Here is a 27614-nt window from a genome sequence, read left to right as displayed (position 1 = left end):
CTAACGCAGACAGAGTGTGAAGCAGAATGGTAAATGGAAAAGCTGGTGTATGTTTCTTTTCAGTAGTCTAGTGCACACAGGAGGGCCACCCCCCTTTTGATCCAGTGTCTCTGGCAGCGATCTGTAGGCAGCTCCACTGCGATCACATAGTTGGTGGAATGACCGGTTGTGGAGAGTGTCCCTGTAAAAGCACACAGAGCAGTTTCAATGACTTTAAAAAAGATGGTTGTCGTGAAATCGTTGGTTTCCTCCATCTCTGCACTGACTAAAATGTTCCCAGCACATGAGTTGGATACATGGTGTGAGTGGAAAATACAGATCTGCGCTTTCAGACACTTCATGAAACAGGATACTAACTAGAGTCTATTTTGGGCGTGTAATAAAACCACAAAAAAGGAGAGACACACAAACACTAGAGTGAGATCCCGAACACCTTGTGACCCAGGCAAACAGAGTTCATGACCAGAGTAATAGTTTCACAGACACTGGCTAATCAATTTCCTTAACAATTTTTTCATATAGCTTTAGAAACAGCTTGTTAGTTAAGCACTATCTAAACTACGTGTAATCAAGATCCATCCAGTCATGATCAGGTGCTGTGTGTACTGACCAGCACGTGTCAGCGTCTTATAAATGGGACAAACATAGACTCCAGTGGCCGGAGGTTTGCGGTCGGGTATGGGGATCAGCCAGATGACAGCCATTTCCGTGTAGAGCTCCTTGGGCCTGCACTCTGTGAGTTGACCTGCACTGATATCCCAGCGAGCCCCCTCCAGGAATAGACCATGGATGTAGCAGCCAGCATTTGGTTTCTCTGTTATTTCTGCAACTGACTTCGCTATTACCTGTGAGAAAAAGTATTACAAAAGAGATGTGTAAAAACTGGTTCATCATTAAACAGAAACGATAAAAATATGTGATGAAAAAAATTCATTCATTGATCGTCAACTGCCAATCTGTTTCCGTATCGCAAAAATCTATAACAATAATTTATTGAATACATGAATATTCACTCTGACATGATTTAATCCTCTCAATCCACAGTGTTCTACTATAGAAGTTCATATTGTGCCACTTATGAGGTAAAAATAGAGGTGCACGCAGCCAGAAATATTGCTTACTCTCTGACCTCAAAATCAAATCCAATTGTGTCGATGGAGATTCTGTGGCGACGGGCGTAATTCTGGAGAGTTCCAGTGAGAAATGCCTGTGGAAAAAAGAAACCGCTAATCCAGAAGACAGGTGGAAGACCATCATTGATCCATCTCTGCAGGAAACTGATCCTCTGGAGCAGGTCAGACAGCCAAGAAGCCAAAGGTTTCAGAGATGGGTAAGCCTGGAGGGAGGGAGATACGGCGAAAGGCCAGAGTTATTTTAATTCTTAGAAAGCAGAGCCTGGGATTATTGGAGCAGAACAAAAATGTCAAAAAAAATTGATCTGATGTCTTAGAAACAGAAATCACTCCCAAATGTTCATAGTTCATAGTTGAGGAAGCTTGTGTGTGTCTACAGTGAGCTATATATAACAAGAGAACAGCTAGAAAGATAAACATATGAGAAGAAAACTGTTTTATAAGCTAGTTGTATTTGTATTAACGTCATATTTCTCATGGACCATTGCTATTAATCAAAAAACAAATAGAACCCTGTGAAAAACCTCTGACTCCTGGTGTTCAGAAGCAATAAAAAAGGTCAGAAGCGGTATGAGTCAGAGAGACTTGCCTTGGCTTTCCACATATCAGGCACCATGTTGTTGAACATACTGTTGGCCATGCACTCCAGTTCTGATGACATCACTACTAAACCCTTCAGAGCCTTGACAATATCTTGGAGACTTTGAGAGATGACTGCCAGCAGCTTGTTATATCTGAGGGCACAAGACATACAAGGAGCCATTACTGAAGTACTAATCCTTTAAAATGAACTAATATATTCATAAATTGATCCCACAACTCACAAATAACTAAAAGAATAAGCTGCTATTGCAGTACGATTATAAAACCCTATAATTATGGTTTCTGGCTGTGACTTTCAAAATGATTCACATTCAAATATGTACACACAAGATTAATCCATCAGATCTAAGTTTGGGATATTACTGACCCTAAAATGTCTTTTTATAGTTGATCAAATCTTTAGTTTCAATTCTGAAAATATGATATTTGTTTCCGCTGATTGATAGTGATGTGCTATCAGATCAATGAGACTGGCATCATTGTTTTTTACTGTGTAAACTGATTTACTGTGTAATGTTACCTGATGACCTCCTGGATGAGGAATGTATTCATGGACTCTTCGTAGAGAACTGGATACTTTTCCATCACTTCCTGGACATTGAAAGGCTGAGGAATCTTTTCAGCAATGCCACCCACTATCTCCTCCACAATCTGCAATACAGGAAGAGACATATCACACTGTGATCAAATCTTTACACATCACAACTGTATCCCTGGGATGCAACTTAACACTTTCTGTGAAATGGTGACAGTAAGCCAAAAATGTAATTGATGGAAAAAGTAATTGTCTCACAGCTGGTAGTTAGTTAATATACACACAGGCTAACTGAAAAACAAGGGAAATCAAATCAGTCCATATCTGTACCTCCTCTAGACTTTTTCCCCCAGCAGACACGGTTCGAGGCTGCAGACAAACTATGGCTCCCAGCAGGGCTGAGGTCTCATTTTGTGCAAAGCTGATGTTCGCATTTTCATGGAGGCCAAAGATCTCAGGTGTATCATTGATGGGCAAACCATGAATGTATGCCAAGTAGCCCTACAGTCAGAGTTACCATGACGAGATGTCACATAATGATTGTTACCAGTTATCATCAATTTTTTTTGTTTCGTTGATGTGCTCTGATTTAACTGTTATATTTGATTTAATAAACAAATGCATAAAAATTGATTATCAAGCATAAAATTCAGTCATTGGAAAAATGTTTTTCAAAAATCCAGAAGTGATAAGGACTCAACATGTATAACTCCTGTGTAACCTATTTTTTGCAGCATGACATACTTACAGTCATCCGTCTTACATTTCCTTCTTAGTAAGAGGCAGCAAGAACAGAGAAAAGTTTTTGTTATTGTGAACTCATTATAGAAAAAGGTCAAAAAAACAACACAAACATGTTTCAAATATGTTTCTTGTTGTTTTAAATGACAATATATGCTGGTGTTGCTCTTTATGGTTGTGTATGGTTGGTTGTGTACAGGCTTACATTAAAACTAGAAAAATGTTTTTTAAAAACATGTGAAACATGTCCATAAGAGTTGTTTCAGCCAATGATGGTAATACCTTAAAAGCAGAGCATAAACAATCCATATGATTGTGATTGTGATCATATCATCATGCTTAATAAGTTAGTTGCAATGTTTCATCAATGTATGAGTTTTTGTCATGTATTCGGAACAGTGAGTTAGCCTTTCATTCTGAACTATACACAATGTACACAGCTATAGAGCTAGAAAGATGCAGATAAAGGCCAAACCTTATGCACTACTCTTATTGTGATTTTTTTCAGTATCTCTGTATTTTCCAGTATCTAACCTTGATATCCAGATTTGTGTCTATTTGCCGGTAGATTCCAGACGAAGAGTAGGCATGATCATTAACAAGAACAGCGGAACAGTAGAAATCCTCCAGGACACTGAGCAGACATCGCCTGTCCCAGTCATCTGTTACACGGCCACCGTAATTTATCTCACCTGCAGTGTATTTTAGCACCTGGACAGGTGTAGGACAAAATGAGGAGACAGACAGATGAACACACAGACATTGTCTGAATGAGGATAACAATCCTCTTTTGTCATTGGAGGGTTAGGGTTTGGTCTATGTTTTTTTCTAAAGTCACGACTTAATCATCCATAATGAGAAGAAACATTCAAAGTTACATTGCAATTTAAGTGTGGTTGTTTCAGGAGAATGCCAAAATGAGAGAATATGAGAAAATAAATGATCATCATCAGCTCATGTATCACACCTTGAATGGGATCTCCTTGTACTCATCTAGAAACATTTTGAGTTGGCTGATGCAGATGTTCAGGTCTCCATCTGTAAACTCATAGGGAATGTTGAAACCCAAAGGGCCAAACTTCCTTCGCTCCAAAGCAATCCCATGGAACAGACAAAGAGACAGAAGCAAAGACTTGAAGTTTGTTATCTATGGAACAGAGACAACAAGAAAAATAAGGTGGAGTCATTACACCCTTTCTGGTAACACTACAAAACACTGTACTACAGCAGATGTTTTCAAAAACAAAACTGATCAGAAATTTTGGATCAAAAGTAAATGATAAGGAAGGTAACTGGGGGAGAGGTAGACCTTGGTGGAAGAGGAAATAAAATCATTATTAAGCCTCAGGTATGTTTTCTTCAGGTTGGCCTTGATGCCCCTGGGAGGCTCAATGGTCATCTTGGAACCATTTTGAAGAATTGACACTGGGAACCTGTTGCTGGGTAGACTTGTGAGCCACAGACGGAAGTCCTTGTGCACCTATGGAGACATGTCCATGCGTTTAACTAGTCTGTCATGCAGTATATATCAGCTCACTAAAGCAGTTGTGTTTTATTGATCTAATTCTGTGTTTGTAGCTTGTGTATGTTCATGCTCTATTGTATGTCTGTGTTCTGACCTTTACTGGATTGATGTTTTCAATGAGTCTCTCCAGTGTAGGCATCCAGCTGGGAGCCAGGTGACAGTTCTGAAAAAAGACCCAATGACCTTTTTCCATAGCACTGTGCATCATAGTTTCAGCCAAGGGGCCCTGAATCCACAAACCAAAGCAGAGGGCAGGACAGAGTTACAGCACGTTTAATGTGAACATTTAACTGAACATTAGTAAGTAAAGCTGTCAGTGTTCAATGTGATTCAGGATGATGAAGACACTGCCCAGTAATAATCAGGATAATCAAAACTAGACTACACAGCCACCAGTGCAGTATGCTGTTTACTTTACATGAGGTACTTGTGAGTTCAATAAAAAAAATTGTGGCCATATTTAGCAATGTGAGAGAGAGGGGGAATTCTCAGGTATCACACTGGCCCTGACCTGGCCCTGGCCCAGAGAGATGGCATTCATTTTCTTGGAAAAGTGCATAATGTCAGCAAACTTGTAGAGGTCAGCAGCAGGATCAGTTCCAGGGGACAGGACAAAAATGAGCGGAGTGGAAGGAGACGATTCTGCAAACACTACGGACAAGTCTGATGTCTGTGGAAAGATGGAGGGAGAAGGACTGATAAGCCATGGATACTGCTGCAAACAATCTGAATTAGTTTTCAGCTTTTTATGTTCTCTAAAACTTTAAGAATGTTTGCACAATTTGAAGAGTAATTACTACTGTTATAGAGGAGGAGAGAGGAGCAATAACCCAGAGAAAGGTTATCACAGTATTTCTATGTTTTTTCAGTTCAGCTTTATTTCCTAAAGTACCAAACCTCAGCATACATTGTTTCAAGGTCTTTAACATATTTAGGTAAAGACCTTATCATATTGTACTGACTAAATGAAGATTAAGGCAAGAACGTGGCTAGACAACGTCTTCACCTGAGGTTCAATGAAATGCTGTCCCAACTGCGCTGCAACAAAGTCCTGCAGGCCTTGAATGAGGCAGTCAGCCCTCAGACAGCGCAGGATCAACAGCTTCTGGAATGAGTCCAGCTTTGTTTCCCACTCTTCTGGGAGGGGCTCCCTATAGGCAAACATGTACACCTTGTTAGACAGTGACAGCTTCTATACATGTGAATGGAGGAAAAATTTGTCTCTTCATTAAGAAAGAGTTTGCCAGTGCATGCCTGTGAGGCTGGTTGCTGTCAAAAATTCTTTTGAAACCCTGAGGATACTTAGTGAAGCTCTCCGCCAGTTTGCTGAAGTTGTCCAGAGCACTGAGGGCTAGGATGTCTTGCCAGGCGCGCTCTGACAACCAGTTTACAGCAGGGTTGGTCATCTCCTGCAGGGGAATCCCTCCAGACAGCAGGTAGCGCCACTCAGCCTGATACAGATCATTAAATGCACTTCGATTAACTGATATGGAGTTATTTGTGTGATTCTCAGGAGAATATCAACAGACAAGCAGATAGTAAGTAACTGGGAGGTCCCCTGTTGCTCACCATGTCAATTTTGCTCTCATTCATCATGATGCGAGTACAGAGAAGGAAGGCAAACATGAGTTTATGCTTTTCAAACAAACTGCGGCAGACGTTAATGTACAGACTGAAGGTGAAAAATTCATTGATGTTGATGATTCTCTCCTTCACTGAGGCTGTAAGAAATATATTAGAAAAAGGGCAGGGGGAGAGGGAAAATATCTTTTATATCTTATTGGACTACTAAAAATCAACTCTTGTGAGTTTTTTCATCTACAGAGGCAACATTCTCAGTATGACAGACAAACAGCCAGACAGCCAGACAGAGAGCTAGACAGACAGATTGATAAATACTATTCATCCCCTAAGGGGAATTGAATTGTCCAGCAGCTCTTAAAAACAACAACCAGACATCAACAATAATATATGTCAACAGCATATCAGTGGTCTACAACTAAAAGGCATCATTTAATATATGATGCCTTTTCTACCTGCTTCCTCAGAGTTGGCAATGCCAGACAGAAAGATGCCAAGGAACCACTCCAGAGAATACTGGTACATTGGGTCAACAACAGAAAGGTCCGATGCGCAGAAAAAGAGAATCTGCGTCCGCACAGCCACAGGCACATACTCCAAACGCGTGGCATCAATGTCGCGCTCTGTCTTTTCTGCTGCCATTACTTTGGCCTGCCAGTGAAACCCGCTTGCGTTAGTAGAAAATCCAATAAAACAATGAAATTTCGTATTTGGAAGGGTTTCTATATCAGAAAAAACACTTTCAAGATATCTGAGATATTAATTCTACACTGCCTGACCTTAATCTCTCCGGCCTTGATCTTGGAAGCCTCCAACACTTGGATGAGCTCTTCATTGTCCACAGGGTTTCCCTCTGTGGAGCTGAGTCGGGAAAGGATTTCATCTTCAATTTCTTTCAGCTCCTGTTTCATCTGAGCGCTGGTTATGATCAGCTGGTTCTTGGCCTCTTCCAGGTCTGGACGCTCCTCAGCTACCACCTGGGCCAGCAGCTGGTCCTCTAAACCACTAAACAACCACAAAATGCACTTTTACATATACACTTAACAGACAGACAGATCAGTGTTAGTTAGTAGTAACATGAACTTGACACGGATGACTTGACACATTAAGCTGTTGTGACATTTGTGATATAATCAGTGTTACACATATTTTTAAACAAACCCTTGTTTAAAAATATGTGTAAGATTGTACAAAAAAGTGATATAGAAAAACCTGACCAAAGAATATTCTCAGGAATACTTCAATAAATACAAGTATTGTAGAACTTTTAGCTTGATTATAGGATTACATTGACATTAATAACTGTTTGTGTTACCTGGGTGACAGGGTGAAGTTAATGAGTGTTACTTTTGCAGAAACCTCAGGAGAGTAGTGTGGATTTGGAAGCTTGGTGGTGATGTACATCTTGAAGCTTTCACAGTAGGGGATTAATGAATCTCCCAACTTAAGCAGTATCCTGCCTTGCTGCTTAAATGTCTGAAGGCCACAAATATATGTTAAGCAGGTCAGTTTGTGGAAGATCTTTGCATGGCATTGGCAAGTTTAGAAGAGGTCTGTGTATTCACCTGTTGCAACAGGACAGGCTCTAAAGTAGGATCCAGCTCCTCTCCTACATTCTCCAAAAGACAGGGTTTACCAAGGTAAATGGCATTCTCAAGACTGCGTAGGAAGTCCCGGTCACTAAGCTTTAAAACCTCTAATCCATTGTCCTGCTCCTGGGGGACAGCACAAAGCAAGTAAAGATAAGCAGTGGATCAAGTACAACCGTAGATACATATAAGCTTTGGGATGCAACTTTATTGCTTCTAGACAATGGCAAATACCTATTTAAACTGTTCAACCAAACCTGATTTGAAATTATGTCAAGGGATATGTTTAAACCTAGGTATGGGTATTTTTTTCATTCTCTGTTGCATTAATATCATTTGTGACTTCAGTGATCAGAGGCACAGTTACCATGTTTTTGATCCATGTGTTTGCTTGTCCCTGAGGATCAATGAACAGAGCCCAGCGTAGAGAGTACTGAGCAATCACACCATTCTCCACTGAAAGGTTGTCCTTGGGCAAACCTGATATCTATACACATAAAGAATAACAATAACATTAACAATGAGTTCTTTTCTCTCAGAGCATGCAAGAAACAGGTTGTTTCTGACCTGCCAGGAGCGGATCTTGACTGGATCTCCTAGCGTGTTGATCAGATTGGGTTCATCAGTGTGTGGAACTCCTAGTTCTTTGAAACAGTGCAGCCATTCCTCTGCCATGGCTGCTCTGTATTCTCCCTAAGCACAAAAACAATTAATCTCTATGCAAATTATGAAAAACTTATATATACACTACCAGTCAAATGTTTGGACACACTTTCTCATGCAAATGAATAGGAATGTGTGTCCAAACTTTTGACCGGCAGTGTATGACTACAAAAACAGGCAGATAAACACTGGCACCTGACCTTAAACTTACTGTACAAAAAGTAAATATAATGATACTAATAATTTCCATAATACTGAATAATTATATAAAAGTTTTATGAATTATTTTTGTTGTGTTTGTTGTGGCATCATAATGAATCTTAAAGCTGCTGTTGAGTGTGATTGAATATGTGTGCATATTTAGTTTATGATGGGTAATGCGACTTTTTAATATGTGGTCATACCTACAGACCCACAGAGTTACAACCAACTTACAGTGAAGGGGCCCAGGTATGCTACATATCCAGCAGATAGAAGCACATCACCTGCCACATTATTAACCATGTAATCTAGATGCTGCACCGTTTCCTTCCAACGTAGTTTTTCATCTGCCAGTCCTCCTATAAGCTGGAGATAATCAATTTATCATCATGACTACACTATCAATACTACAACAGATAAATAGAGAATAAATGATGAGATTATTAATCTTATATGGCACTATTTCACTGCCTTCACTTTGGCCTCATCTTCTAAGAACAGGTATTCAATCATATACCAGTACTACTACTACTCCCAGATATATCTGCCAAACCTAACCCTCTGCACACACACACAAAGTTCTGTTCTTAACCATGTTTCTCAATTGTTTCCAGAACTGCTGTATTGCCTATTTTATGTCCTGTGATGTTTTGTCATATCTTATCTCCTTCTGACCTTGTCAGCTCGCACAAGGCGAGCCTCACACAGTTGATACTTTTTATCCAGCTCATCTTTCTTAGCCAGACAGTCCTGGTACTTGGCCTGTAAAGAGGTAATACCACCCTCTACTGTTGCCAACTTTTCTTTGGCATCATTCAGGATGCGCTCGGTCACTGCTAGGTCCTCCTGTGCCTCCTGGAGTGCTTTCTGTACAAATTATAATATTTTCAATGTTTAGATGACGCTGTTAAATGTCACTCAACTTTAAATATATTGATCACAAGTAATGATTATCCAAGACTATGGTTCAAACAGGCAGTTCGGTTTTTACCCTTTTAGGCTCCACAGCCTTGGCCACAAAGTGATAGACATACATGGCTCGGACCCACTGACAAATGGAGGTACAAGCTTTTGAAATCTTGGCAATGACCTCTGGCTGGAATTCTTCATTATCTATGTAGGGTTGAACTGAACTGATCACACGATCTGGGATGTTGTCCTGCAGAAATGATCAGAAAAGGGTCACAAAAGGCAGTTTTCATTACCTGTCGCAGATTTCAAAAAGACAATTACCATATCAGCAACAGAATTTAAAGGACAATCATTTTTATGGAGGGACCATGTCAACATTTGCTATATTTACAACAGGGGGTGTTTTACCTTATCATACTTAAATAAGCTCTCCAGAAACTTGCCAGGGTCCTGTAGTAGACCCTTTCCAGGTTCCCAGTAGTCATTGATCTTAGTTCCAGCCTGCGGTCCAGGTACCTTTTTGGGTTTGATGCCCTTCATTATGCACACAGCTTCAATAACCAGCTTCACCCCCTGGGGTGGTCGTTGCATTGCTCGCACCTATGAAAAACAGTGCAACAGGAATTAAGATGACAAAAAAAAAAATTTAAGGGGGTTATATATTCCACCTATGACATATAATATACACAATTCAATATTATTTGAAGACTATCTTTAAACGTTATCATCTAAAGCTTGACCTCAGTGACATCATTCTTATTGAGTGACTTGAGGCTGGTGAGGGCAGAATCCAGCGCTGGCAGAGCCTCGTCCAAGTCTTTCTGGGCATCTGCTGCAATTGCCCCTGCAAAGCGTGCTTTCTCTGAGGCCTTTTCCTCCTCTGCTTGCACTGACTTTCTGGTGTCCTCTGCAACCACTGTGTCTTTCTGCAAACATGAAACATACAGGACACTAAAATCCACATGAATCAAAAACAACTCCTGATTAATTTCTGTGAATTTATCATCTTTTTTACTTACTTTGATGGTCTCCATGGTGACCTCAGTGTCCCTTGCGGCCTTTTCCAAAAGAGGTCTCATTGTCTCCAGTTCCTCTTGCATTTTACACACATCCTCTGCTGTACTAAGAAGCTACAAGAACACAGATTTGTCAAGATACAGTGGAATGGAAATTAATGGAGACAAATTTACATGTTCATTCATACAATTCAACGTTTTTATACATGTCAAGAAAGATAAGTAAATAAACTAAGAAAAATACTGAGACACGTCATACAAACTATTTCCAATTTCTGTTTAATCTTCCCAGTGCCTTGCCTTGTCCAGACCAGTCTTCATGCGCTGACGAGCAGCACACAGTTCTTGCTTCTTGCATTTAGTGAGATCTGAGAAGATTTTGAGAAGTTCCAGGTAGCTCTTTGGTGTGACATAGTTGTAGCGAGAGAGCTCAGCCAAATACTGCTTGCACTTCATGGCTACCATCTCATGGATATTTACACACATAGTTGTCTGGAGAAAGGGGAAGATATTGCAGAGACAAGGCAAGTTATTTCTGTATTAAGCATTTCAGATTTTTTTTTCTCTTTTCTTTTTGTTTTTAAGCAGGTACTAGATAATATTTATTAAACAAACAAAAACAACTGTTTCAACTGTTGTCGGTCCCTTCTTGAAATGTTGAGGACATTCTGCTGTGTGTCAAGTTTTTGCAATGAAACTTATTTCTCAAAATAATTAAATAAAAATAAATAAAGCTGGATGAATTGAAGAAGTGATTAATCTGAATGCTTCATGATTCACCATATATCACAGACATCACAGAAAGGTTTTTAGCCAGAGGTGAGGTTTTCATGATATGAACAAAAAGAGAGAAGCCTTCCAAATGAAAAGCAATTAGCTATTGTAAAAAGAAATTATAAGATTACAAAGAGTCTACACAATGTAACATTGTTTTGTGAGTTTGTTTATTAATAGTGTTATTTTAATTCAATTGATTGGATTTATGTTTCTCTGCGTTTTTCCCCTTTATTGTTGATTAATTTTTGTCCCCAGTTGGGTCTCCCCAATCTTTCCAAGCATGTTCTGTGTGTGTCTCCAGTTGGGCTGGGTTGGCCAACTTTCTCCTCCATATTTACCAGCTCACCTTCTGCTGATAATCCCTGATTGGCACGATGCACTTATCTCATATAAGGTCCTGGTCCTGCTCTCCAGTTGGTTTTTTTCTTTCCAGCATTGTTTCAAATGTTTTGCTTGTTTGTTTCCCACTCTAACCTGCTGTTTCCTGTATATCAGGTCTAGTGGTTACTTACTAGCTCCACTCCAGCCTTCTTTAGCTTTTGTTGGTACTTTTGCCCCACCTGCACTCTTCAGCCCTGCAAGCCACTGCCAGTTTCCAGTTCCTCAGTCCCTGATCCTGGTTGTCTCAAAGCCATGGCTGCTTGTTACTCTGCCCAACCCCCGTCCAGCTTACCCCATCTCAATAAAGCCAGTAGACACAGCTTAAGACCAGAACATAGCCTGTCTCTCTTCCCTAACCAGCTAAACTGTCTCTGAGTGTCTGCATTGTGGGTCTACCCTAGACTATTACAAACTTCCATGGATGGCAATATTATTTAAAACTGTCATATTAATGAAGCTAATTAACACACACAATCAGCACCCTCACCAGTCCTTTCATGGCCATGGGGCTGGCTTCCAGTTGTGGCAGGTCATTAAGAAACGATGTGGCTACTGCCTTCAGAGCCTCCTCTGGCCAGGCACTGAACCAATCTATAGTACAGCAGGTAACTAGCGTGGGAAACTGCCTCAGCCGTGCACGAAAAACCTCACCAATCGGACTGCAGTGGACAAAATAGACAAAATAGAAAATTTCAACATTTCATTTACTTCATACTTGTCCTTTGGTATAAAAGAAATTTGCAGTTACAGACCTCATGCATAGCACAATGTGGATATTGCTACGGACCCTTCTGATGTAGGTAGCCATGAGGTTAGCTTTAGTTGGCTGATGGCCCAGCTCTAGCACAACTGGCTTCATTGCTGCCAAGATGCGCTCTTGCTCGTCTGTTGCATACAGGTTGGGAACATCACCGGAGTTCAAAATGTTGTTGATATCTTCCAAGAATGACTCATTCTTAATCTGGGACATTAATGCAAAGTTAATAGCACTCTTTCTCGTACAATACTTCCACATTGAATTAGGATGATTTAGATCTACATTGTAAAGATTATGGTAAAAATATGTATGGCAACGATAATGTTATTACCACAAATAAACACATCAGATGATAAAGTATGACTGTTTACCTGTGTGTCTACAAAGAGAAAGGTGATCTGCTGGTTCTGAAGACCAGTCCTCAGCATGACACTTTTAATATCTTCCCTCCACTCTGTTTGACCGTAGTTATTTGAGAGTTCAATCTGAAAACACTCGTATTCTGACCTGAATACAGACAAGCACATGGTGAGAACTGGGCCACAGCATTTGAAATTTTTCAAAACAAAACCATCTTGTACCCACTGTCAGCTGAGCATAACGCAACTGGTCAGCAAAATGTTAACTGTAATTAAGGTAATTGAATAAAACAAACAAGCAAACAACAAAACACAGCTCAATGTAAATTAGCCCCAATCTAAAATAAGCAATAATTTAAAGCATAAAAAAAATTCTGGTTCATCAAAAATGTTATGTTTAGTCTGTTAAGACTCTTCACATGAGAAATAGAAGGGTGTCAGACTCTCACATATGTGATGCAAGTTTGGTGAGTGACTGGCGTCCACTCCCACCCACTCCAAGTAGCAGGGCATTGCCCAAGGACTGGCGAAGGATGCGGCTGATGCGGCACACATGTTCCATTGCATCCATGAAGAGCACCAGCTTCATCTTGGTGTTACTGCTCTGGTTGTAGTCTTCCATGTATTCCTCCATCACTTTTGCTAACTGGATAAAATAACGATATGCAATATCAGTCTGTGGTAGATCGAAAACATATATAACATATATAACATAACATACACTCACTCTCATTCAAATTAATAGGAAAGTGTGTCCAAATTTTTTACTGGTAGTGTATATACTGTACCATATCAGAAGGAGAAGTATACAGTCAATCAAATATAAGCATGCTATTATAATCTACAACTTGCTAATTAATTGTAGAACTTTGAATTTTTACAGAAATTTTTGTGTACAGGAAAATTATGTACCTGTCTGTCAGTTAGCTTGTGTATGGTGGCAATAACAAAACACACACTGCATGTTTCATACTCCACTTTTAGTCCACCCACCTTTTCTTTATCTTCAATGAGTGTGTAGACCTTGTTGTCTGCTCCAGGAATCATGAAATCTCCATACAGAATAGGTTGACAAGGCACAACCTCTTTGAAAATGCAGTCAAACTCCTCAATACAATCTTTCAGGAGCTTGGTGAACCAGTCTCTGTCCTCAGCACAAACCAGTCGATCCTGGAAAACCCGGCAGCTTTCATGATACCACAGCCGCAGCAGCTGCACTTTGTCCTAAGAAACATTACCAGAGATAGGAGATAAAATATCTTATATTTTTTTCTTTTCTGAAGGAACAATAAAGTAATATTGTTAATAATAACCTGAAAATAAACCTGAAAAAGATATTGCTACAATTAACAGTAATGTAATTATTTCACATTACTAGATATTAATACCTCTATCATGCTGGCCTTTGCCATGAGTATGCCCTGGAAGACCTTGGACAGGTCTCTCAGGCTAAAGGTGTAATGGGACTTGGATGGAGTTGGGAGAAGTTGGCATGTAATAGCAGTATAGATCCGGATAGTGGCATCTACAAGAGACTCATTCAGTGGATGGATTGCTGATACAGGTCCTAATGAAAAACAAGAGGAATGAAGAGTGCAACAATAACACTAAAGGAAAATCATTTTACTCATGGCTGTTTGGACAATGCATTATCGGAAACATCAAATCACTAGGATTCAAACAATGTTGCTTTGTGTATTATCCATACTATGTTAAAGTAGACTTTGAACTATTTCATTACATTTTATATGATTTGCACAATTGTCTGCTTCTTTCTATTGCATTGTCTATTTTTACTCATATGAACATGTGCAAGAAAACAAAGATTACAAAATGGAATCAGTACTTAGGTAAGTTAAATATTTTATACTATGCAACAACTCTCCTGACACTGAAATACGAATGTTTTATATTCAAAAACTTTAACAGTATTGACTCACCCATCCAACTGCCTAGAATGGTTGAAAAAATTTTCTTCTTGCTGATATCATCCATTTCAGTGCAGGATATGAAGTTAAAATGGCGTGTGAAGCGCTGAGTGATGGGATTCCGACCTCCACCTGGAGGTCCCATGGCACAGACAAAATTGATGTCCACCAAGTGCATGAAAGTACCTGGAAAGAAAGAAAGAAAATATTTTTTTACTGTCGTTATACAACATAAACAATTGTAGTCACAGTAAAAAAGAAACTAAAAAGTCACAATTTTTTAAATTAGTACAATGAGAAAAAAGACTTTAGTGTTATCACCTATCTGCTTCCGGTCATACCACCCTCCATGATCCATCCACTGCCGCAGCAGTTCAATAGGAGGCTGGGCACCGTAGGTCTCCAACATTGGCATGTTTAGATCATCAACGAAGAAGATGATGTGCTTCCCTATTGGAGGCCCAAACACACCTTTTCGCCTGACACAAAGGCACATGCATTATTCAAAGGTTGAGTGATAAACGTGTAGTTGGATGGAAAATTGTGTATTAAAGTTGAAGGGGTTTACCTTTTGTCTAGTTTACTGTCAATATAATCTTGGGTCTGGTTGGCTGAGGTGCGGGCAGAGAACATGAGGAATTGTGTGATGTAGTCAGAAGACATGTTTTTCAGCAGCTTGTCTGATATGATTAGGGTCTTTCCTGTGCCAGCAGGCCCAACACATAGAGCCTTGATCACAAACACATATGAATAAAAATCTAGGGTAACTGACTTTTCAAGGAAAGGAAAACCTTGTAATATCAAAACCTCTATATATTCTATGTTGAATACTGATATAATTTTTCAATAAAAAATGTTTATAGTTTAGACCGACAGATGATACAATTAGACTTTTGAAACATTTCTTTGAAACAAGGCATTTGCAGACAGACATGTGAAGATTAGCTACAGTCAAAGCACTCACAGGCTTCTTGTTGGTTAAGAGCATATGAATGAGGAAAGACATTCGGACTGTGTCTGCAGTAGGAATGATTATGTCTGCATAATTCATCTCTGAAGTGATGCTGACACTCTTTGCATGTTTCATCCAGCTGACCCACTGGACCTAGAGCACAGGCAAAAAGATGAATGGACCTATAGAAAAAAAATATGTAATAATCTTAGGTGCACTCAACATGAATTCGGTGGGCTACGTTTACTTTTCTTTCCTCATATTCATCATCTTCCTCCAAGTTACTAATCCCTGCGTCATCAAGACTGTAGTCATATACCAGGCCCTCTGCTGGAAAACATAATTTAATCTGTGGGACAATTACATTTATGTGAATTAAAATTCATCTCAGCAATTAATATTTATTCCATTTGAAGTAACACAGATTGAATGTGACCTTCTCCTCTGCCATCTTGTTCTTGAGCCAAGCACTGAAGTGCTGGCGGCTGGCTGAATCTCCTGTGGCTCCTATGCTCCACACTAAAGAAAAAAAGAACCAGGGTTCTATCAGCTCATTCAGACGGTCCAGTTTCTTTAGAGTGGGTGGCCCTTCATCCTGCAAGATAATAAAGGAGAGGTACAGTCGACACAACACGCACCATATACAACAAGCCATCCTAAGAATAGGACACAGAGCTGAATCCACTTTCTTGTCTGTTCATTAAGTTCACTTGTACATACCTTTTTAAAGTCAAAGGGATGGAAGAAACAGTCCATTAGTTTAAGCAGACTACAAGTAAGGTTACTGTCGAGCGACACGATGACCTCCTTTACTGATGTGCGAACGAATGTGATGGCATCCTGTGTGAAAGTATGAAAAATAAGCAGTACATTTTTTATCAAGTCATAATCAATGACAATAAAAAACAACTTACAATGCCCTACTTCTCATTCTCAATGACAGCTTCCTGCTCACCTGAAGGAATCTGGCAAATAGGCTGTTGAGCTTTTCTGCATAGGGGTTCAAAATTTTGGGGATCTGTTTCAGCCAGCACTCTGTAAAAGGGGTGAGGCCCAAAATACTTGGCTCGAGGTAGACCATACCACAGCGTGAGACTGTGGCTGGGGAAGCCACTGCCAAATCCTGCACCTCAAACATCATGGTCATTACCTACAAGGGGAAGATACCAGACATCTAATGTACATGGGACAGGGCACAACACACCCACTGAAAATTCAACACCGTTTTAAAAATGTAACCTTACATCAGTCAGTTTAATGATTTCCCCTGAACTAAGGCACAACTTTTTGTTGTCATCTAGCACGGTGTTCATGTTCTCAATCCACACAGCATCCACTGGTCCATCAAACATGTACCACTTTGTTTCTTTGTCCATTGATGCAGCTCCGCCACGTATAAGAGATGACAGGATACCATCTGTCCTGCATGGGTGGAGAAAAAGAAAAGGTGGGTCTGTACTATAATGCTGTCTCTGTCTATTTATTTTGTTCTGTTTTGTTGTTTAATACAAAGCATTTCTTACCACTCGTGTGTGAGCAAGTCATACTCCCCATAGAGCTGGCCCATGGTGATAGATTTGGGATTGAGGACATATATTTGAACTGGCTCATACACATCACCACTCACAGAGGGTTGGCCCTTCAGAGCTGTTATTGCTTCACCTAGTATCTCATAACACTAAAATATGTAACAATAATGCTTAGACACAGGACTCTACACTGTAAAACACGTATCGTTACCAATGTAATAATAAAAATGTAAAAAATACTTACAGCAACATGTAATAGACTCACCTTTGTTTTACCAGATCCAGCAGGTCCAACCAACATAAGGCCATGTCTCACCACAGTTGTCTCATACAGTTGAATGCACTTGCTAATATATGCTGCAATCAACACAATGCAGTCATCTAAGCATTCTATAAATACAGGATACAGCATATCTGAAAAGAAACACTCACAACACGAACCATTCACATCTTTGAGATTCTTCTTGATGCAGACATTGCGCATTGACTCTTCCAGTGTGCCATAGTTAATGGGCTCCTGTTTTGTCTTAGGAAAGAGATCGGACACAATACCCTTAAAGAGCTTCAGGTCGTCCTGTAAAAACTTTGGTACATTGACATCTTGAATGGCCCGTAGACAGATCAGCTCCTGGAAAATAGAGAGATTCCTGAAGATTAAGATATTAATAGATAGTGCGTCTTTTTAATGCTACTGAATAAATGTGTCCTGTTTACTTTGCTCCTATCAAAAGCAAAAGATGTATTTCCAACCTCATTCATATCAAGATTTTCTCTCTTCAGGTTTCCAGCAGCTGAAATCACAGTCTTCACAGCTCTCATACCAAAATCATAATGATCCTTCAGATAATAAGAGTAAAAGACAGTTGGTATTTTTTTGCTGTGTCACTACAGCTTGTACAATTTTTTTATATCATGTGGATTGTGGTAGTACCTGAGAGCTGAGCTGTTCAGAGGACAGTTTGAAAGTGGTGGTGATTTTCTTGGAGAGGACTTTGGCATCACTGAAGCCAAAGGAATACAAGGAGATTTCAGCTATCATTGCATAATCAGGGACCATCATGGCAACAGGACGAAACAAGGCCTGAAGAGGATAGAACTTGTTGAACCCAATCTGCTTGTCAACAATGTTATGCAGTTATTTAAGACCCAACTGTGATTTCAAACCTTAAGGTTGTCAGGCAGTTCTGTGCGGCCAGCGTAACCAGGATTCATCGTAATGAATACAGCACAAGAAGGAACTAGAGGGATCTCTGACCCCTCAAAAACAAACCGCTCTGCCTAAAAGCACACACAAAAAATGATTTTAGAGAACCCTACCTGGCCTACATGTCAGTCTAACTGTCTAATCTCTTCAACTGAAAAAGTATATATTCAATGCAATAATGTTATTTTTAAATTATAAAATATTCTGTGATTCAACTAATGTAAAACCAGTAATGCACATTGGATTTTTTTTATAAATAAATTATTACTAGCTTGACATTACTGCTAGAAATTTATAGAAATTTAACCTTTTATGATGTGAAGATATGAAAGGCTACATTACACTACGCTGTATAATGTCTAATAGCCATTTTCACGATAACTTTATTCCAAAAAATGGTTTAGTGAAATTTATGAAATATACCAAATCTGTAACAACGTAACATCCAGGTGGTTTTTGAAAAGCAATAAAAAATATTGCTAACAAATACATGAAAAACTCTGAATACACAGTAGAAAAATAGGTAAAGTAAACAGTTTGGGTTGTGGGTGCCACTGTGTGAAATTCTTTTAAAGCATTTTCTCACCCTTTGCTGTTGTGCTTTTTGTATGGTGGTGATCTGTTGTGCTACCACAGACAGCACCTCCACATCAATACGATTAAACTCATCAAAGCATGCCCAGGCACCAGAGCTAAAGAATGGAAGATGGATAAGACGTCCCACAAGAATATGATTAATAGCGGCTGACAATCCTTTACAGTAAAAAGTAAATGCCTCTAACCTTGCCAGTCCTTTTAGGAATTTGCCCATTGCAATGAAGTCTAGCTGATCTGAGCAATTGAAAACCACTGTCTGGATGGCAAGAGCTTTTCCCAGGTCTTTAGTGGTTTCTGTCTTTCCAGTCCCTGCTGGACCTGCAGGAGCTCCTCCAAACTTCAGGTGGAGAGCTCCTGTCAGGGTCAGGTAGCATCTGAAAGACCCAGAAAATGGTGTGATCAAAGATGTAAATGGCACTCAGTCAATAACAGAGGTGACAACATTATTCATGGGTGCTAAATGCCTACCTGTCAGTGAGTGGAGTGATGACCAGGCGTCCAGAATTACCAAGATACTCATATCCGTACAAGAACTCTGCATTCACAGCACGGATGTACATGTCATCTTTTTCCCAGTAGTACCTACAAACAATCAGTATATCACCCATCACCACACACATTATTTAAATAGGATAATATCCAGTCAACTCCACGGTCAGGATTAGTGGTGGATTTAACAGTGGGTAAAGACAAGTAACGGTAAAAAACAGATTACCTAAGCTGGCTGATCCATTGAAAGTCACTGATGCTTGAGACCCCCTGCTCTACCAGCTTAGCTGCTACATCCTTTGCATGGACTTCTATGACAATGAGGGCTGACAGAACAGCTCGCTGCATCTTAGAGAGCCCTTGTCTCACCAGCTGCACCAGGTCACCCAGCTGCAGAAATGAAAAGAGAAATGTTTTGGGTATTTTTTAATGTGAAGATTGCAAAGTGCCTGTATGAGTTATTTGGTTGTAATATTTCCAGCCTCGGAAAAATAACAACAACAACAGTCATAATAATTCCACACCTGTGTCTGTAGTTGGGGGAAAAGTCTGTCAGCTAAATGTCCCTTCTCCAAAGCCTCAGACACCTCAGCAGTCCAGAAAACCTGACAGCCAGCTATCACTACTTGACCAGGCCATGATAAAACCCAATCTACACGAGGATGCTGATGGAGCACAAGGACACACAAACATCACACATCACCTTAAAAATTCTTCAACTTGAATTTTCAAAAGAAACTATACAAGATTAGAAAACACATCATAACCATCAAACTGAAGGTCAAGATTGCAGACCTCAGAGTAAACTTTGAGTGAGCGATTGATGTTATCCCTCAATGTAGCCTTCATAGACTTCTCAACATCCCTCAGCCAAACTTCCACATTTCCAGTAGGCCACACTGGCAGGAACAGTTTCACCTCCTCCCCTTCTCCAGAGTACATATGTGTGATCTGTAGATCAGACTGGAACTGAAGCTGAGAACCAACAGATGACAGTCTCAGTCATGTGGTATGCATGCCATGTTTCCAATTACCTAAAAACAGTGTACTTCTAAAGAAACAATTAGGCAAAACAGACCCGTGTAATGTTCTCAAAACATTTGCGTAGGTGTGGTTGAACAGCGGTGGGATCTTTGGTTTGGGACAGAATTTCCAGGAGCTCATCGTCTGACAGGAAGTAAAACCTATAAGCAAAAAGTCATTGTGTATAAAATCACACCATATTTGTCTGCTTCAATGTTTTTTTTTGTTTTTCTCTTATGGTTGCAAATGGCCGCCGAAGAGAGTTCATTTGGCCACTAACTAGCGATGACAGGGGTGACAACGTGAAAAAATTATGCATGGGATCAAATGCAGAGAAATCTGTTATTAATAGTATCAGAAGTACAAGAAGTGTTTTCTGGGCATTTGCACTCCGATTTACCTGGGGAAGGATCCTCGTTTTGTTTCCAAGTACTCACTTAGACCCTTCTGCACATGCTCCAAAGATTTGTTGCACTTCTTAAGGGTATCAAGTAGATGAGCATCTGGACACAGCTTAATCACCTACATATAAATGCAGAAAACACACAGAAGTGGTTAAAAATACTTAAGCATTAATATTTTCTGCTCTCTGCTGTGTCCTTTAATAAAGGGCTTGGAAGTTGTCACCTGTGGATTATTGAAGGCACTTTCCATGATACTTTTCCATTTTCGCTCAATGCGCTGGAATGTTTTTCCCTCCTGAGGGAGCTGCTGGTTGATATCATCAGAGCTGAAGATGGGCTCCAGGTAGAGCCAGGAACGCTGGCATGTAAGCCACTCCTCCAGCACATCCTGCAAGGACCAGAAGAGGGCGGTAGCACAACATAACACAGGAGAAGATGCTGCATGATAACATAGCATGGGTACATGAGTACTTGGGTCATTCGGAGCTTGCTCTCCCAGGCACTGATGCGACCCTCGAAGGCTTTCTTGAAAGGGGAGAAGGACATGCTCTGTGTCAAGACAATGTGGTCATCCAGCAACTGGGATGCTTCATCTGGGCTCTTCAGGATGTAGGTGCCTGTCTCCTTGTATGGCAACACATCAAAAGCTACAGTTGCCCACTCCTGCTCCATCTTTTCCAGTGCCTGAGCGAGAAGGTTTGATAAAACTGTCACCAGTTGTATTGAAGATATTGACACACTTTCACAGTGAGCAAAGTTGGGTGGAATTACACAGAAGTTGAAAAGAAAAAAGACAGCAGCTTCCATTGGTACGTAAGCTTGCACACTGATGGAAGCTGCCGTGTGACTACTTTCACCCTGGCATGCAAAAATCAACAGTCTTAATTAACTCCAAATTTTAGCAACATTCTATTTATCACCTATACAATATACAATATATAATAAACACTTCATACATACATACCTGCTCAATGGTGTATTCCTTCCCAGCTACCACAGACACATGCGTTATGTCATCCACATAGTTCTGCAGGCCAAGCTCCAGGCAGTGGGAGAAGCTCAGGTCATCTTGGAGCATGATTTTCATGTGAATACGTTCAGAAAGCATTTCCCAGTGGCGGCTCCTCATCCCTGGGTTTCTCAGACCCTGAATCAGAGGGATGTGAGGCTGGAAGTCCTCAATCTTGCTGTTAATTAAAATTGCAACCATCTGGCAGTCTAGTGTCATGTAAGGCATAGATAGAAGGCATCAAACATGGTCAGCCAGAACATAAAAACACTCTTTACTTTTACTTAGTTTGAATGGTAATAGATGTGCCACCGACCAGGAATGTCCTTGAACTGTTTAATACATTTGTTTATTGTCTTGTGGGCATCTGTGACACTGCGCTCAAGCTGCTCAGGGTCAATAGAAGATAATGGGTTTTTGAGCCAGCTCTCATGCCATTGTAGCCAGTCAGAAGTGGTGATCCATAGGTCTTTAAATTGCTGGAAATCCTTAACCAGCTTCTGTAGACGATCATACTGTAATATAGATATTTAATTGTAAAAAGAAATGAATAAAAGAAAACAGCAAGACATTTCATGCTGTGATGAAAAAAATCCCTCCTCTTGACACACCCTACAACTTACATTTGTGACAGGAATACCAAAGAGACGTTCTCTGGAGTTGTAGGTTTGGGCCAGAGTCTGGCATTCCTTGAGTTGCTTGTGTGTACACCTCATCTCATTAGCCATTTCATGGGCATGGTCAATGTCTGCATGGGCCCTAAACCCAGCAACTAGCATCTACAACACACCATTAGAGGGATTGAGGTTCTTACTTTTATCATCAACATCATGAACAAAGGCCTGTCTACAATGCATGTTTTTAGATACATATAGATATATATAGATATTTTTTTAGATCTAAAAAAACTTAAAAGAAATTAAAGGGATAACCACACATGATAAAGCGTCTGACAGCTCATTATGAACAATCATAATCACCAGACAATTCCTGTGATGTTGAGAACATTTCAGAAAATTCATTTGAAAATCACCTGGAACCCATCTGGAAGTTGTGGACACCTGGCCAGAGTTAACACTTTAAGTAGTTATTAAACATAAAGCCCTAGTTGTCTCAACTGACCTGCAGAGCATCTAAGTGCTCATTGAAGTTGTTCTGTTGTGCTAATTGAATCTTGAGGAATTGTTTCTCATCCTCCACATGCTGGATGACTACTTTTTCCATTTGGCTGATTATCCTTTGAGGCCATCCAATAGCCGTCCACCTGCATTGATAAGTAACTATAGCAATCAGTAATGAAACTCCCACTGAATAATTTTAATCCTCCATTAGAAAATATTTTCTCATGAGATTTTTATAAACATCATGAATATACACCTACTTTTTTTGAGCATCCTCGTCTGAAAGACAGTACCAAAATTCTTCCAGCACCTCATAGTCTGACTGGACCTTGCTAAAAAGTTTCTGTTGTGGATAGATTGGAGAAGTGTTATTGGCGAAGTAACCCTTCATGTGACAAGAATGGGAAAATGCATCCAATTCATTATTCAATCTCTACCTTAAAGTTCGCGAGATTTTCTGGGATTTGTTCCATCCAGTTCCTCTTTTCAATCAGTTCTTCAATGCAGTTGGGGTTTTTTTGCAGCTTTCTACTCATAAGGTCACAATTTTCACATGCCTAAACACGCAATATACAACTTTGAAAGTGCAAGTTCAGAGAGTGGCATAGGTCACTCTTCAGTTGAAGTATATACTGCCACTCTGAAAAATTACCAAAAGGCTTCAATGCACTCTCTGAACAAAATTAAGATATGACTTACCTCATCAATCTTGTTGCGTAGCTTCTGAGCCAGGTGACCCAACATGGCATTGGCTAGAGCCTTTCTTTTGTTGGTGAGAGCTTGACGTATGACCATCACTTGGACAATAAATGGTCCAATCACAATGGAGGATGGCAATGCACTTTCAATCTTTTCCTTTTCTTTGAGCTGTTGCTCCACCTCTTTCTTCACCTCTTGGGATGTCTGTTCTGGATGGGTATGAGTGCTGGCAGAAAAAATAGAAAAGTAACAGAAATAAGGAATCATTCAGAGCCATTAAACAAAAGAAGCACCCTGAATCTGAAGACAAAAGTCTGTAGATTTGTGTCAGTGAGTTTTCAGACCTTTAATACATAACTTTGAACACAAACTTACTTGATGAAGGTTTCTATGTCCATGTTGTAAAGCTCTAAATATTTTTCATATTCAGCAGCATAAGCTCTGAGTGGTATGGTTGCCTGGAACAGTGCATTGCGGACCATATCTCTCAACTCTGTAACCTCTGGCTCCCACAAGTCCACTGACTGGAGTGATGGAATGTCACCAATAAACATTTCCTGCATCACCAACTTGCATAAACAAGAGATGAACAATTACATTCATTTTCCTTTTGAATTAAATACTGATTGATTGTCTTTATTTTACCTTATCAAGCAATGGTATGTGGTATGTCGTAGTAATGCTCATATCAAACAGGTTAAGAATAGACTTAACCAAATTCTCCAGCGGTGTACTGTAAAAAACCCCATTCTGGTCCAGAACCAAGTCCACCAGGAAGAGTGGTTTGATTTTTGGCCTAGGCATGGGCAATGGAGTAATATTATCTACATATTTATGAATATTAAACAGTAAAAAGATAAGTCAAGCTTATGATCCCTCATTAAAATTGGAGCAAGCAAATAAAAGTAGAACTGACTTCATAATACAGTTAGACAATAAGACAATACGTAATGATACAAGAAGAGAACTAGGCAGTGTTTATAAGCATGTGCCTGTGCATGTTCTTACTTGTACTGGCTCGTGATAAGGTTGCTCCCCCAGCGCAGGCCTCGAGGACACGTCAACACACTGTGGCAGGCATCCAGTATGAGGTGAGTAAAGCTGCTCAATGAGTTCTGCACAAGGCAGCGTAGAGAGTGCTGCATCTTATAGTGTACAACAGTGATCAGTTTGAATAGCTTGCTCTTTTTGTACGTCCACAAGACAGACTCCTTGATATTGTATGCGCCCTTGGTAATATATCTGAGGTTGGAACGGATACTGTGGCTCAGCGTAACTGTCCACGACTCCCGAAGAAATATGCCTATCTAGAGAGGCAGAAAAAGATTTAATGCTTTGTTTTGTTTTGTTTCTCTGGTAACATCAGCCACAAAATGTGAAAATTAAAATGAATTGGAATTGATCAAGAGTAAGATGGCATTATCCCAATTACCCATTGTTTTAGGAAATGTTGATGTTATAATACCTCAGTAAGCATTTGAGACTGGGTGACTTCATACTCATTCAGTTTCAACGGTTTGGTCGAGGAGAGTAGCTTCATGGTTGATACTTTGTTACACTCCAACCATATTTCAGACATTGCACCAATCACCTCTGGCTTGGTCAGCAGGGAACGGAAAACAAATGCAGATTTGTTCTCCTTAAATTCAAAGTGAGGAACTGCAATGCGCCCTATAAAACAACCCAATATTTAGATTCAGAGTTGAATATCAGGTTCTGGTTTTTAATCAATTTCTTTAATCTTCACTCCAGTGCCTTTGTACAAATGTGTTCAAGGCAAACTAGCTTACCATTTTGTGGTACATACTCTGGGTCCTTCTTTGGCAGAGTGATGTGTGAAAACTTGTCTGGATTTCGCATCACAATTTTGTCGAAGATCATGCGGTTCATAGTACAGTCATAATCCAGTTTGATGTCTTTCTCCAGGTCCCCTATATACCGATCAATTCTGCATATAAAATGTGTGCTTTATTCCTATTACCACTTGTGACATGACATTTTTAAAGGTGTGAACTTAAAAAACAGGCTATAGCGAACAAGGGGAAACAGCATCACTAATATGAGATATTACTTACATGCTCTCCCCGAGCCCAGGTGCCGAAAGGGCACGCTTTTTTATACGCTTGAGACTATGACTATCAACAGATGGTGTTTTCTCCCAGATAGGCATACAGTCCACACACAAGTGGTAGAAGATCAGGGCCTCTGTATTTTCTCTTGAGCACAGGGCATACTGAAGCCGTTCTACAAAGACATGTGGGTCTTCAGCAAAGAACAACAGTCTGATCCTGGGTACCCAGTGCTTAGTGCCTGGTAGCAAAGGGTTTGCTCCTATCCAACAGAAGCAAAGGGAAAGTATATAGTATAGTACATGACATAACACAATTACTGGATGACATTGAAGACAAATATGAGACAATACTCTCCTATTGTGGTGCAAATACATAAATATAAACCAGGAAATTTACCATCTTTGTGTCCTTCATTTAGGTTAGGATTTCCTTCTTCATCTGTAACTTTTTGCACGAGGTATTGGCGTTTCTCTTTACTGTAGTCAAGAACCCCAACTATTTGCCAGCTGTATTCCTGGCAGGAGCTGTTAGTATCCTCTTCAAGAGAGAGTAGAGTAACTGTTAAAGAACAGAAAATCTCTTTGTTTATGCAGTGTATTTTTGAGGTCATTTTACCTGAGGGGTGGTTGTTATCTGTTGAAAGCAGAGCTTTTGCAGGGATAGGTCTTTGATTGGGTGATCCTTCAGCATTGCCCATAGCCAGCCAGTCTTCTGGAGTCCTACAGTCAAATTCCTCATTGTCAAATATCTAAGGGGGAAGCACAGAAAACATAGATATGCCATGGTGCTGCAGAACTGTGACATGTAACATCTGAAATGCACAGACAGGTTTGTACCAATAATGACTCACCTCCAACTGAAGATAGGGTGATAGAGGATTGTCTGGTGTCATGTCATTATCACTACAGCTTGGCTTTCGCTTCTTTGGCATTATAAGATTAGAGTCAATGCCTTTTTCTGACAGCAGCTGCTCAAAATTAAAGGCCAAATATTGTCTTCGATGTCTAAAAGTAAACAATAAAAACTGTTTAATAATACTCACGAAGTGCCCTCTTTTTTCATATATGGTGAACACAAATATCTCAAACCTCTCGACTGCTAACTTGCGGGGTATCTGACCAGGAACTGCGTGATAGGGTATCTGGATCTTGGGTGTAACTCCACTCTGGCTGAAGTAAGGATTCTGAGATATATGTAAAATGGGTCCATAGTCCTCCTATTCAACAAAATTGCACTGGTCAGATGGAGTCACAATAATGGAAAGTTATTAATTTTCCTTATTAATAACCTAATGCGTTTTTTTTTTTACCTTTAACTTGGATGTAGTGATATCTGAGGGGTCCTCCTGTTCATTCCAACAGCTGTTCTTGGTTAAAGGAAGGCGTCTGTGCCTTGAATGTGGCTTGGCCACTGGCCATTGGTTGGGGGGATGTGGCACCAGTGCCCAGAAGCCAGGCGCATGCCTCGCCTCCATCTTCTAGGATTATAAAATTATTTACATATGAGCAGTTAATCCTGAAACCAATACCCTGAAATAACATGCATTGCTGCAGTCAATATGTAGATAAAATGTTAGAACTGAATGAATGAATCGCGAATAAGGAGAGCTTAGAGTTTATGAAGCAAAATGCTGAAAATAATTATTAGTGACTATTTTGAATTGAGATGAAAAAGAAACTGCGAAGCCAGCAGAGACTGTCAAACCTTACCTGGTATTTTGTTAAAGTCCAACTGTACCAGGCAGACAGATGGAGCTGAACGCGTCAGTATGTCAAACCAATCACTTGTTGGAAGAGATTTAGGTTTGCTGCTTT

At 40.0% G+C, this 27614-nt stretch overlaps 1 protein-coding gene across 1 annotated transcript; it reads right to left on the bottom strand.

Moving 5' to 3' along the window:
* Window positions 1-59: 59 nt before the first annotated feature.
* dnah1 (dynein, axonemal, heavy chain 1) lies at window positions 60-27274 on the bottom strand. The gene is made up of 76 exons (XM_029503137.1): window positions 27110-27274; window positions 26889-27016; window positions 26651-26804; window positions 26416-26548; window positions 26185-26337; window positions 25804-26038; window positions 25519-25676; window positions 25194-25399; window positions 24737-25035; window positions 24374-24524; window positions 24104-24297; window positions 23729-23954; window positions 23467-23586; window positions 23290-23372; window positions 23031-23172; window positions 22532-22687; window positions 22225-22423; window positions 21864-22117; window positions 21371-21583; window positions 21123-21287; window positions 20896-21017; window positions 20551-20656; window positions 20268-20447; window positions 19997-20137; window positions 19699-19862; window positions 19452-19565; window positions 19169-19357; window positions 18973-19078; window positions 18347-18460; window positions 18114-18263; window positions 17933-18019; window positions 17624-17810; window positions 17448-17539; window positions 17177-17331; window positions 16898-17075; window positions 16609-16803; window positions 16374-16493; window positions 16090-16248; window positions 15901-16002; window positions 15666-15806; window positions 15270-15430; window positions 15023-15180; window positions 14714-14887; window positions 14162-14340; window positions 13767-13997; window positions 13223-13419; window positions 12786-12921; window positions 12410-12618; window positions 12145-12316; window positions 10800-10991; window positions 10503-10613; window positions 10224-10409; window positions 9892-10083; window positions 9563-9730; window positions 9247-9438; window positions 8806-8937; window positions 8275-8400; window positions 8075-8194; window positions 7684-7833; window positions 7434-7594; window positions 6898-7123; window positions 6574-6769; window positions 6107-6258; window positions 5792-5988; window positions 5544-5688; window positions 5049-5207; window positions 4632-4763; window positions 4322-4492; window positions 3980-4159; window positions 3547-3723; window positions 2602-2772; window positions 2257-2387; window positions 1723-1867; window positions 1130-1336; window positions 611-845; window positions 60-181 (listed from the first exon to the last, which is right to left on the bottom strand). The coding sequence occupies exons 1-76, from the start codon at window positions 27272-27274 to the stop codon at window positions 60-62; spliced, it is 12429 nt and encodes a 4142-aa protein (XP_029358997.1).
* Between the last annotated feature and the right edge of the window lie 340 nt (window positions 27275-27614).

This window comes from Echeneis naucrates, chromosome 5 (assembly GCF_900963305.1).
Source record: "Echeneis naucrates chromosome 5, fEcheNa1.1, whole genome shotgun sequence".
NCBI classification, from domain to species: Eukaryota; Metazoa; Chordata; class Actinopteri; order Carangiformes; family Echeneidae; genus Echeneis; species Echeneis naucrates.
The sequence above is the reverse complement of the archived record's forward strand: the minus strand, read 5'-3'. Positions and strand labels throughout refer to the sequence as shown.